A 12,943-nucleotide genomic window follows, 5' to 3' on the forward strand; every position below is an offset into this window, starting at 1 on the left:
ACCCGCAGAGCCCAGGCTGGGCTACAGGACATCTCCAACATGGGTGCTGACGGGACAAAGCAGGGCTGTGGAACAGATGTCCAGGAGGTGGCCCACATGTTTTCAACTGTGCTGTGCTCTTCATTGTGCTTTTATACCTTTTGTACTTTTATACGTGGACTGTAGACCACTTTTGTGGGGAGGGCGATGAGATGCCAGCACAGACTCGATGACTCACGCCATCCCTGGTGACAGCTGGGGGTTCTTAAACCAAAGGGGAAGGGCTGTGAGTCATAAAAGCTTTGCTGGAAAAATAATTCTGAATGTTCTGAGCGAAGTGGTAGGAAGCCCCCCTCCTGGCCTGCTTCCACACAGAAACACGTATTGTATTTCCTTTCCCAGGAATCTGGCTGGAGTGACAGCAGGGAAGGAGTAACGGACTCCCTTCCCGCTGCCCTCAAGCTACCCTTGTCTGCAATGGTGTCTCAGGTTCTCAGGGCTGCGGGGCCTCCCAGCATCTGAGCAGAGGCGTCTTCGAAGCCTTTCCCTTCTCAGCCTCAGAGGCAACTGTCTGATCAAACAGCACCTCGCTCTCCCCGCCACCCCGAGGAAGGCCCTCAGGCACCCAAATCAGCATGTCCACCGCAACACATCTCAGGTATGCCCTACCTCAGGGAGAGGTACCGGCCACACAACTCCCTCCCAACCAGCCTTCCCCCTTAGCTATGGCCCTTCGTCCTCCCTGCAGCGGCTCTAGCTCTGGCCTCTCATCTCTCGTCTAATTTCCATGGTGGGTCTCCTACTTGGTCCCTCACCCTTCCTTTCCAGTCAGTCCCCTCCAGGTGTTCTCCACCCCATCCCCAGAGGGACCTTCCCAAAGCACCGTTTCATCCTGTTACCTGCTAAGAACTCAGTTCCAGAACTACCACAGATTAGCGTTCAAAAGCCTGAGCATCCAAGACCCTTTTGAATCTTCAGCATTCCACGCTCTAGCCTGTGCTCCTGCCTTTCCCTCACCGTGGAATGTATTTTTCTCCTAGTCCCTGTCACAAAGCTGAATCCTGCCTGCTGAGGTCCAGAACAGCCCCAGCCTCTTTCAGGAAGCCTTCACTGGTGTTTGTTAGGGTTGGAGGTCTCTGTCCCACGGTGCTGACCTTGAGCCCGAGCACTTCCTGGCTCACCTTGAAGTAATGTGTCATCTTTCTCCCCTTCCACACCTATCCACAACACAAACTCACTGAGCACCTGCTACGGATGGGTTCCTGTACAGACAGGAGTAAGACCCAATCCTAGCCCTCTGATGGCCCAGGAGATCCATGATGCTAAGTTCTCCATCCGCTCATTCCCTCATATGTGCAGGTTGAGTACCTTCCATTCTGGGCTAAGGAGCACTGGGGCTATGGGCGTGAATGTCAAGGTCCTTGCCTGAGGGTGTGGATGGTCCAGTGTGGGAGTACAGATCTGTTTCAGACAAGAGTGTGCTGAACGTTACAGATGCTCCAATAGAAGTGCCTACAGCCCCAAAGAGCAAATTGTCATTTTTAATGGAGGGCTGGGGACAGGGACTGAAAAGCCTCCAAGGAGAGGTGCTACTTGAATTTTGAAAGATGAATCAGGTTCCTCAAGTATGCCAGAGGGGAAAGGCACTCCAGGCAGACGGACCTGAAACAACCCAGCACATCCAAGGAAGTACCCGAAGTCAGTATGATGAGAGCAGAATTTCTTGACCTCTGCACTGCTGTCATTTGGGGTTGGGTAAGTCATTGTGCTGGGGGCTGTCCTGTGTGCTCTTGGATGTTTAGCAGCATCCTTGGCCTCTCCCTCTAGATGCCAACAGCACCCCTCTAGTTGGGACAACCAAAAATGTCTCCCGACTTCTGCTGAGGGACAAAATCACCTCTAGCTGAGAACCAGTGGGCCAGAGAATGGGGTCAGAGTGGGAGGCCCAAGGAAGGAAGAATCTGGTGAGGTCAGCTGGAGCCAGATCAAGAAAGGCTTTGTAAGCCAGGCTCCTAGAATTTATCTTGGAGACACAGGGTGTCCGGATACGGACTAGTGAAAGGAGTGAGAGGTTTAAAGCAGGGGACAAGCACGGTTGTGATTTGTGTTTAAGAAAAACATCTGAGGGTAGGACCTTAGATGTGCAGTGCCCAGCATTGTGTCTTTCTCTGAGTAGGGAACTCACTAAGGATGAGCTCAACAGGTGGACAGACGAAGGCTAAGCTGCTGCCGCCTCCCCCCACCCCCACTGGCCATCTGAGAGACGTCCTGTGTTAGGCCACCCCATGGGCACTACACAGCTGTACTTCACAGAATTCTCTCAAGCCATGTTCCCCTCTCTCCTGTATCCCTTTGCCCCACCCTCCAACGCACATACATGTGTGTAAGAAACCCAGTGACACCAAGTTCAAGCAATGCTGCTACTATGCCAGTTTTTGCAAAAAGGGAACTTGGAGTTAAGCTCAGGTTTGAAGCCCAGCCCTGCCACCTACTGGCTGAATGACCTGGGGACAATAATTTCATCTCTAAGCCTCAGTTTCTACATCTGTAACTTGGAGAACAAAATCCCCACAGAATTTCTGGCTTGTTATCAGAATTATACAAAATCAAAAGCAGGGGGGAGAGCAGCCAAGATGGCAGAGTAAAAAGACCCAGAGCTCACCTCCTCTTGGGAGCACACCAACTAACTATCTGCAGAAAAACCATGGATGAAAAAGACTGGAACCTACCAGAAAGGATCTTCTACAGCTAAAGACATAAAGAAGGAACCACAACAAAACAGGTAGGAAGGGTGGGCTTGCAACATAATCAACTCCCATTTACACCCCCCACCACCCCTGCCAGGGTGGGCGACCTGCAAACTGGAGAATAATTATATTATAGAGGTTCTCCCACAGGAGCAAGAGCTCTGAGCCCATCACGCTACCAAGCCCAGGGGTCCAGCACTGGGAAGATGAGCCCCACCAGAGCAATTGTTTTTGAAGGCCAGTGGGGCTTAATTGCAGGAGCCCCATAGGACCGGGGGAAACAGAGACTCCAAAGGGCACACGCCAAATCTCACATGCACAGGGACACACAGCAAAAGTAATTTGATAAGAGCTTGGGCCAGAGCTACCTGCTGGTCTAGAAGGGTCTCCTGGGAGGTGGGGTGGGGGCAGTTCACCCTAGGGACAGAGACACTGATGGCAGCCATACTGGGAAGCATGCAGGAGAGTGAACATGGTTGATGTTGGCAGCTGACATCTTGGCTCATTAGCTCCAAGACAAGCCCCGCCCAACAGCCTACCGGTGACAATGCCTGGGATGCCTCAGGCCAAACAACTCACTAGGTGGGGACACAGCCTCACCCATCAGCAGACAGGCTGCCTACAGACTAAAGAGCCCACAGCTGCCTCTGGGCTCACTGCTAGACACAGTCCTGCCCACCAGAGGGCCAAGACCCAGCTCCCCTCACCAGTGGACGGGCACTGACCCCTCCTACCAGGAAGCCTGCACAAACCTCTAGACCAGCCTCAACCACCAGGCGGCAGACACCTGAAGGAAGAAAACTGATTCCCCAACACAGGCCAGACCCTACCCTGGGACCTGGCCCTGCCCACTAGCAGACCAACCTTGAGGACACACAGGACCCCATATTCAACTGTGTCAGGAACTGGTGCCCCTTCCACAAATGAGCTCTGGGGTCCCTGGGTGCTGCAGCTAGAGACCCCAGGAAACAGCTCTGCCTGCCAGTATCTGGCACTAACCCCAGGATCTGGCTTCACCTGCCAGTGGTGGGCAGCAGCCCCAGAGTCTTTGGGACTCTGACTCCACTCACCAGTGAGCCACTGCTAGCCCCAGGGGCCCCTAGGATTTCACAACCAACCAGACTAGGGCTCAACCAAGCCTCCCAGACTGCCTCCATGGTCAGTCTGCCACAACAGAAGGACCCACACAGCTCTCTTAGGGGGAACCCTAGAGCATATGGCTTGGGTGACAAGAGGGATGTGCACTGATGGGACGCATAAGATGCCTCCTCCAGGGGCCACTTCTCCAAGGTTGAGAAACATAACTAACTTACCACAGCCATAGCAACATAGACAAAATGAGGCAGTAGAGGAAATCACCACTGCTGAACAGAAAAAAAAAATGAAAAGAGGATAGTTTAAGAGACCTCTGGGACAACATCAACTGCACTAATATTTGCATTATAGGGGTCCCAAAAGGAGAAGAGATAATAGCTGAAAAACCTCCCTAACCTGGGAAAGGAAACAGTCACCCAAGTCCAGGAAGTGCAGACTCCCATACAGGATTAACCCAAAGAGAAACACACCAAGACACGAATCAAAATGACAAAAATTAAAGCTAAAGAGAGAATACTAAAACAGCAAGGGAAAAGCAACAAATAACATATGAAGGAACGCCCATAAAACTATCAGCTAATTTTCAGCAGAAACTCTGCAGGTCAGAAGGGAGTGGCAAGATATATTTAAAGTGTTGAAAGGGAAAAACACAACCAAGAATACCCACCAAGGCTCTCATTCAGGTTTGAAGGAGAAATCGAAAACTTTATAGGCAAGCAAAGCTCAAAGAATTCAGCACCACCAAACTAGCTTTACAACAAATGTTAAAGGAATTTCTCTAGGGAAAAAAAGGCCACTACAGGAAACATGAAAATCATGGAATGAAACAGCTCACCGGTAAAGGCAAACATACAGTAAAGGTAGGAAATCAGTCACACACAAAGCTAGCAGGGAGGTTAAGAAAAGTGGTAAAACCATCTGTATCCACAATAAGCAATTAAGGGATAAACAAAATAGATGTAAAATATATCAAAAAGAGTAATTGTGAGGGTGGGGAGAGTACAATTGCAGCATATTTAAAATGCATTTGAAAGATCAGCAACTTAAAACAATTATAGACTGCTATACAAAAACCTCAAGGTAACTGCAAACCAAAAATCTATAACAGAAATACAAAATAGAAAAATCCAAACATGACACTAAAGATAGTCATCAAGTCACAAGAGAGCAAAAGAAGGGGAAAAAAGACCTACAAAAATAAGTCCAAAACAATTAACAAAATGGCAATAACATATCAATAATTACCTTAAATGTAAATAGATTAAATTCTCCAACCAAAAGACACAGAGTGACTGAATGGACACAAAAACAAGATCCACACATTTGCTGCCTACAAGAGGCTCATTTCAGATCTAGAGACACATACAGGCTGAAAGGGAGTGGAGGGAAAAAGGTATTCCATGCAAATGGAAATCAAAAGAAGCCTGGAGTAGCAGTATTTAGATCAGCCAAAATAGACTTTAAAGACTTAAAAGAGACGAAGAAGGACACTACGTAATGATCAAGAGATCAATCCAAGAAGCAGATATAACAATTGTAAGTATATATGCACCCAACATAGGAGCACCTCAATATATAAAGCAAATGCTAACAAACATAAAAGGAGAAATTGATAGTAACAATAATAGTGGACTTCAGGGGCTTCCCTGGTGGTGCAGTGGTTGAGAATCTGCCTGCCAATGCAGGAGACACGGGTTCGGGCCCTGGTCTGGGAAGATCCCATATGCCGCAGAGCAACTGGGCCCGTGAGCCACTATTACTGAGCCTGCGCGTCTGGAGGCTGTGCTCTGCAACAAGAGAGGCCGCGATAGTGAGAGGCCTGCGCACTGCGATGAAGAGTGGACCCCGCTTGCCACAACTAGAGAAAGCCCTCGCACAGAAACGAAGACTCAACACAGCCAAAAAATAAATTAATTAAAAAAAAAAAAAAATAGTGGACTTCAACACCCCACTTACGTCAATGGACAGGTCATCCAGACAGAAAATCAATAAGGAAACACAGGCCTTAGATAACACATTAGACCAAATGGACTTAATTTATATTTATAGAACTTTCCACCCGAAAGCAGCAGAATACACATTCTTTTCAAATGCACAGGGAACATTCTCCAGGATAGCTCACATGCTGGGCCACAAAACAAATCTCAGTAAATCTAAGAAAATTAAAATCATATCAAGCATCTTTTCCAACCACAAGGCTATGAGACTAGAAATCAACTACAAGAAAAAAAACTAAACAAACACGTGGAGGTTGTTACTAAACAACCAATGGATCAATGAAGAAATCAGAATACCTGGAGACAAATGAAAACATTCCAAAACCTGTGGGATGCAGTAAAAGCAGTGCTAAGAGGGAAGTTTATAGCGATAAAAGCTTACCTCAGGAAACAAGAAAAAATCTCAGATAAACAACCTAACATTACACCTAAAGCAATCAGAGAAAGAAGAAACAAAATCCAAAGTTAGCAGAAGGAAAGAAATCATAAAGATCAGAGCAGAAATAAATGAAATAGAGACAAAACAATAGCAAAGATCAATGAAGTTAAAAGCTTGTTCTTTGAGAAGATAAATTGATAAACCTTTAGCCAGACTCATCAAGAAAAAAAGGGAGAGGACTCAAATCCATAAGATTAGATATGAAAAAGGAGAAGTTACAACTGGCACCACAGAAATACAAAGGATCATAAGAGATTACTCAGCAATTATGTGCCAATAAAATGGACAAGCTAGAAGAAACGGACAAAGTCTTAGAAAGGTACAATCTCCCAAGACTGAACCAGGAAGAAACAGAAAATATGAACAGGCCGATTACCAGTACTGAAATAGAATCAGTAATTTTAAAACTCCCAAGAAACAAAAGTCCAGGACCAGATGGCTTCACAGGTGAATTCTATCAAACACTTAGAGAAGAGATAACACCAATCCTTCTGAAACTATTCTCCAAGAAATTGGAGAAAAAGGAACACTTCTGAACTCATTCTATGAGGCCACCGTCACCCTGATACAAAAACCAGACAAAAATATCAAAAAAAATTACAAACCAATATTGCTGATGAACATAGATGCAAAAATCCTCAACAAAATACTAGCAAACCTACTCCAACAATACATTAAAAGGATTGTATACCATAATCAAGGGGATTTATCTGAGGGCTGCAAGGATTTTTCAATATCCACAAATCAATCATTGTGATATACCACATTCACAAATTGAAGAATAAAAACCATATAATCATCTCAACAGATATAGAAAAAGCTTTTGATAAAATTCAACATCCATTTATGATAAAAATTCTCCAGAAAGTGAGCATAGAGGGTACATTCCTCAACATAATAAAGGCCGTATATGACAAACTCACAGCTAACATCATACTCAACAGTGAAAAGCTAAAAGCATTCCCTCTAAGATCAGGAACAAGACCAGGATGTCCACTCTCACCTCTTTTACTCAACATAGTTTTGGAAGTCCCAGCCACAGCAACCAAAGATAAGGAAATAAAAGGAATCCAAATTGGAAAGGAAGAAGTAAAACCATCACTGTTTGCAGATGACATGATACTATACATAGAAAATACTAAAGGCACCACCAGAAAACTACTATAAGTCATCAATGAATTCAGTAAAGTTGCAGGATATGAAATTAATACACAGAAATCTGTTGCATTTCTATACATTAACAATGAAATATCAGAAAGAGAAATTAAGGAAATAATCCCATTCACCATTGCAACAAAATGAGTAAAATAACCAGGAGTAAGCCCAGCTAAGGAAGCAAAAGACCTGTACTGTGAAAACTGATAGGAGGCTGATGAGAGAAACTGAGGAAGACACAGATGGAAAGACATACCATGTTTTTGGACTGGAAGAATCAGTATTGTTTAAATGACCATACTACCTAAGGCAATCTACAGATTCAGTGCAATCCCTATCAGATTACTGATGGCATTTTTCATAGAACTAGAACAAAAATTTTTAAATTCATACGGAAACACAAAAGAACCTGAACAGCCAAAACAATCTTGAAAAAGAAGAATGCAGCTGGAGGAATCAGGCTCCTTGACTTCAGACCATACTACAAAGCTACAGTAATCAAAACAGTTTGATACTGGCAAAAAAAATGATACATAGATCAATGGAACAGGATAGAAAGCCTACAAATAAACCCACATGCTTATGGTCAATTAATCTACGACAAAGGAGGCAAGAATAGACAAGAAAAGACAGTCTCTTCAATAAATGGTGCTGGGAAAACTGGACACTGACATGTAAAAGAATGAAATTAGAATATTCTCTAACACTATATACAAAAATAAACTCAAAACGGATTAAAGACCTAAATGTAAGACCAGATACTATAAAACTCCTAGAGGAAAACATAGGCAGGACAGTCTTTGACACAGATCGCAACAATACTTTTTTGGATCCATCTCCTAGAGTAATGGAAACAAAAGAAAAAATAAACAAATGGGATCTAATTAAACCTGGAAGCTTTTGCACAGCAAAGGAAACCATAAACAAAGTAAAAAGACAACCTACAGAATGGGAGAAAATATTTGCAAATGATGCAACTGACTGGACTTAATTTCCAAAATATACAAGCAGCTCATACAGCTCAATAACAAAAAAAAAAAAAATCAAAAAAATGGGCAGAAGACCTAAACAGACATTTCTCCAAAGAAGACATACAAAAGGCCAACAGGCCCATGGAAAGATGCTCAACATCACTAATTATTAGAGAAATGCAAATCACAACTACAATGAGGTACCACCTCACACTGGTCAGAATGGCCATCATCAAAAAATCTACAAATAATAAATGCTGGAGAGGGTGTAGAGAAAAGGGAACCCTCCTACACTGTTGCTCAGAATGTAAATTGCTGCAGCCACTATGGAGAAGTGTATGGAGGTTCCTCAAAAAACTAAAAATAGGGTTGCCATATGTTCCCGCAATCCCACTCCTGGTCATATATTGGAGAAAACTCTAATTCAAAAGGATACATGCAGCCCAGTGTTCATAGCACTATTTACACAAGGCAAACATGGAAGCAATCTAAATGTTCATCAACAGATGAATGGAATATTACTCAGCCATAAAAAATGATGAAATAATGCCATTTGCAGCAACATACTAAATGAAGTAAGAGAAAGAGAAATATCATATATCACTTATACGTGCATTCTAGAAAAATGATATAAATGAACTTATTCACAAAACAGAAATAGACTCACAGACATAGAAAGCAAACTTACGGTTACCAAAGGGGAAAGGGAAGGAAGGGATAAATTTGGAATTTGGGATTAACAGATACACACCACTATATATAAAATAGCAAAGATCTACCGTATAGCATAGGGAGCTATATGCGATATCCTGTAAAAACCTATAATGGAAAAGAATCTGACAAAGAATACATATATATATATATATATATACACACACACACACAACTGAATCACTTTGCTGTACACCTGAAACATAAATTAAATCAACTATACTTCAAGAGCAGAAGTAATAAAAAAAATCAAGAGCAGAAGTGGTTTTATCCACTCACAGATAACAAAGCAACAGCATGTCATCCTGACCACAAACAACAGATGGTGATAGTGAACACTTATACCCTTTGCAATAAATATGAAGGATTTAAGGAATAGCCTCAGGAACCTAATTTTGTTTGCAAGTTCAGAAGCTTCTGTACTAACCACCCCTACCTGACCACACCAGAATTGGGCCTGGCATTTAGAGGATCCTTAACAAAGAAGCACCCCTTACCTCCATTTGTGGTGTAAAGTGCAGGGAGTCCAGGATTCTTGGAGCCCACCTTGACTACTGCCCTGATGTGTATTTTTAACACCATTTCCATTTCAATGGTCTCCTACAAGAGAAGAAAGAGTGCACATGGAGGGTGCCTGAGCCCTCTGATAGGTGTGACCTTAAAAACAACACTCTAGAAAGGGGTTCAAGAGAAATTGGGAGTTGACACGAGCCCCCTTGGATTCTCCTGGAGTTCTGCCCCAGTATTTTTGACCATTGTGACCCCCCAAGGACACAAGATGCCAATTCACACATGGGGCAGGCCAAGGCCTTCTACCTGTCTAGCAGGTCCCCCACAGAGCCATACTCAATGGCTATCTGCTTTGCACTGAATTTTATTTCACTAAACTATGGAAAAAGATACTGAAATGGAACTCCTTCAAGCAAGGAGGCCTCAGAAGCTACTTTATCTTCAGTCTCCTGAGCCTTTTTCTTAGCCCCACACCAAAAGAGAGGAAGGAGCGCCAGCGTACGCAAGGATGCATTACAAGGGACTTTGAACACTTCCCAGTATAACACGGTGAAGCTGAGCTCACTGTGAAACATGAACGGGACCAGGCAAATTTGCTAAGAGCAAGGGAGGCATTAGTAGGTGAAAATCATGTCCTTGTTGTAACCCAGTTTCTCCAAGTTAGGGTGCGCGGCTCTCTGGATCAGGGGTGGTGGGCCACACGCCGGGATGAACGAGAACCTCCCAGGAGGAGGGAGATGCTCCTTGATCGTGTCCTCAGTAATGAAGCCTGAGCTGTACTTCCAGCCTGAGATTAAGCAGAAAAAAGCTGTTACGGGGGCCAGGTTGCGTCCCTGACCCCAGGCCCCCTGCCCGCCTGCCCGCCCTCCCTCACGCCAGGGAGAGGGACACAAGGCTACTCGCCAAGGCTTAGACGTCTGCACTACTGCTCTCCGCAGAAAGCTGGGAGTAGAGGACGTGGGGGGCCCAGGGAGCCCTTTTCAGTATTTATCCCAGACCCCAGGCTCACTGCTGGGGTTCTGAGTCCCTGGCTGGTGTCTGCCTGCTGTAAGCACTGGCGCGGGTGAACGCCACCGTGAGACAGATGCACCCGGGTGCAGCGTGAATCGAGGCAGGGAGCAGGAGCTGTGCCGGGCAGAGAGCGCTGTGGTTGTTTGGGGACTGGCTCGTTTGGGTGGCGCCCTCTGCTGGGCAGTGAGCTGTATGACGAGGCAGGCACAGCTCAGCGCTGGATGGGAGAGGCAGCCTGCGGCGTGAGGGCCCTGTGGGGTGCGGCGTGCGCGGTGGCGGCCTGGTGGCCGGGGCCGGCTGGGGCTCAACTTATGAGGACTACTGTCCTAGGTGAGGTGCGTGGTGCGGGGTGGAAGGGTCAGTGGCCGTACGGGAGGCAGTGTGAGTGATGGCTCCGTGGGATGCCGTGTGGGATGCCGTGTGGAGTGGGTGTTCAGGGTGGTCCGGGGCCTCAGGGTGCCCCCTGACGTTCAGAGTAGTGCGTGGAGTGCTGCTGAGATATCGGACACCGACCCTCTACTGCCCTTACGAGCAGGTCATCCCAAATCCTCTCTCCCTCAAATTCCTGCATTTCCCAAGTAGAGACATAGTCCAAGGCCTCAGCCACCCAGCCCAGAACCAACCCACCAACCAACCAACCCAGGGACTGGCCCCTGACTGGGTCAAGGGTTGGAGCTGACCCACGGTGGGGACAACGGGGACCGTACCAACAGGAGGCCTGTCCAGGGTGTACCACAGGTTGAACTGCTTTGGGTGAGTTCTGGCAACTTCTGCAAGCTCCTTGCTCACCAAGATCTCCTCCTCTGTCTAGAAAAGAAGCAACGTGAGCCTCACCCCTCCAGGGCATCCTGCTTGTTCCCCAGACTCAGCACACAGGTCAGCACGGTCCTGCCCCGGCCACCCCACTCTAGCTTGAGGGCTCCCTGCAGCCTCTGGGCCAGAGTTCTGCTGAGGCTCCGACACAACAAACGCCCTCTTGTGGAGGGAGGCGTTGGGTGACTGCCCTCCAGCTGGAAGGCTGTGTCTGAACACTGGGGGTCCCAGCCCAGCTCCTGCATCCACTCTGAGCGCCAGGCAAGGCAAACCGGACTGGCCCAGGATCTCCTGCAGGGAATGATATATGACACGATATATATAATCTACGGCACTGGAGAGCTACAGCAGAGGAAGATAGAGGCTGTAGCCTCCGCTGGGGAAAGTGCACAAAGCCAAAAGATCTGCTGCAGGCTCAGAGATGCTGCACACAAGACCTGGACCTTAAAACTCGTCACGATCCTTGTCCCAACAATTCCACTTCTGGGATTCTGTTTAACAAAACAATCTAAGCCTAGGCACAATTATTCATCACTGTATCATTTATAACTGTGAAAACTGAAAACAACCTGAATGGAGGAGAAGATTTAGTAATGATGGTGCGACTTGATATAGACTGATGAAAATATTTATCAAGAGTTTTAATGAGAAGAAAATGCCTGTGTAGTAATGTTGAGTAAAAAAAACTAAAAATGAAAAACAATATATATATAATTGTGAATATATAGCATGTATAGAGCAAACAAAAAAAGAAGTAAATTATTTATATGCTTCTGTATTTTCTGAAATTTCCACTAAGGGCTGGAGATACAGTGATGAGGAAACACCAAATCACTCCCTTACCTTCATGAAGCTTATAATCTCATAAAGTGGGTGTGTGAATGAATGTATGAAGACTTCAAGGACAAGTCCATGTGACTCAAATCTGAGGAGCTTTCTAGAACAATGGAACAACCATAGGCATCTTCTTCCTCCTAGCTGGAGGCCCAGTGTGAACCCCCCAGTACCTGACCCATGATAGAACAGGCACCCAGATGGCGCTTGAAAAAGGATGGTGTCCCCAGTTTTCATGTTCTCCAAGTACTGAGTCATCTTCCCCCCTTCTGGATGATTAGGGTATACATTTTTGAAGTAGATCTGAAAAATAAGGCAGCACGGTTTTCACACCTTCAGCCCCGAGGCCACAGCCACACACAACTCAAGAATACATTTGCTACCAGAAACCATGAGGAGCAAATCCTCTGCACTCACGGTTGCTCTAAGCAACACCTGAAGACTTCACTAGGTCAACAGCTTCACTGTTAAATGACACCGCTGGGAAGCCCTGTCCAGGGCACGTGCCCCTTCTCCGCCCACCACCCTGAACAAGCTTGTGACAGTGAGGCAGCTGGACATGGCGGGCATCATTTACTTTCATAATTAAGTCCACAAAGCCTAGATCCTCATCACTGGACACAGGCGTGTAAGCCCTGATCACCAAAACACCATCAATTCTGGCCAAGAGATTAACATAGT

At 45.9% G+C, this 12,943-nt stretch overlaps 1 protein-coding gene across 3 annotated transcripts; it reads right to left on the bottom strand.

The window, feature by feature from the left end:
* Positions 1-137: 137 nt before the first annotated feature.
* On the bottom strand, positions 138-12,542 carry CYB5R2 (cytochrome b5 reductase 2). 3 transcript variants are annotated; one of them, XM_068554745.1, is made up of 5 exons: positions 12,436-12,542; positions 11,323-11,422; positions 10,170-10,391; positions 9,592-9,694; positions 138-243 (listed from the first exon to the last, which is right to left on the bottom strand). In XM_068554745.1, exons 1-3 carry the CDS (start codon positions 12,442-12,444, stop codon positions 10,219-10,221), a joined length of 282 nt encoding a protein of 93 aa, XP_068410846.1. In that variant the 5' UTR covers positions 12,445-12,542; the 3' UTR covers positions 138-243; positions 9,592-9,694; positions 10,170-10,218. The 3 variants fall into 3 exon arrangements, with proteins under 3 accessions (XP_068410846.1, XP_068410845.1, XP_068410847.1); XM_068554744.1 differs by having other exon boundaries at positions 9,592-10,391; XM_068554746.1 differs by lacking the exon at positions 138-243 and adding an exon at positions 1,568-1,641 and having other exon boundaries at positions 9,592-10,391.
* Between the last annotated feature and the right edge of the window lie 401 nt (positions 12,543-12,943).

This window comes from Eschrichtius robustus, chromosome 11 (genome assembly GCF_028021215.1).
Source record: "Eschrichtius robustus isolate mEscRob2 chromosome 11, mEscRob2.pri, whole genome shotgun sequence".
Classification (NCBI taxonomy): domain Eukaryota; kingdom Metazoa; phylum Chordata; class Mammalia; order Artiodactyla; family Eschrichtiidae; genus Eschrichtius; species Eschrichtius robustus.

What these genes read in the sequence shown, in the direction of transcription:
- CYB5R2 (XM_068554745.1), bottom strand. An exon ending in CCTGGACAGGCCTCCTGTTG is followed by an intron (nt 10,392 to 11,322) that starts GTACGGTCCCCG and finishes GCTTAATCTCAG; the next exon opens with GCTGGAAGTACAGCTCAGGC.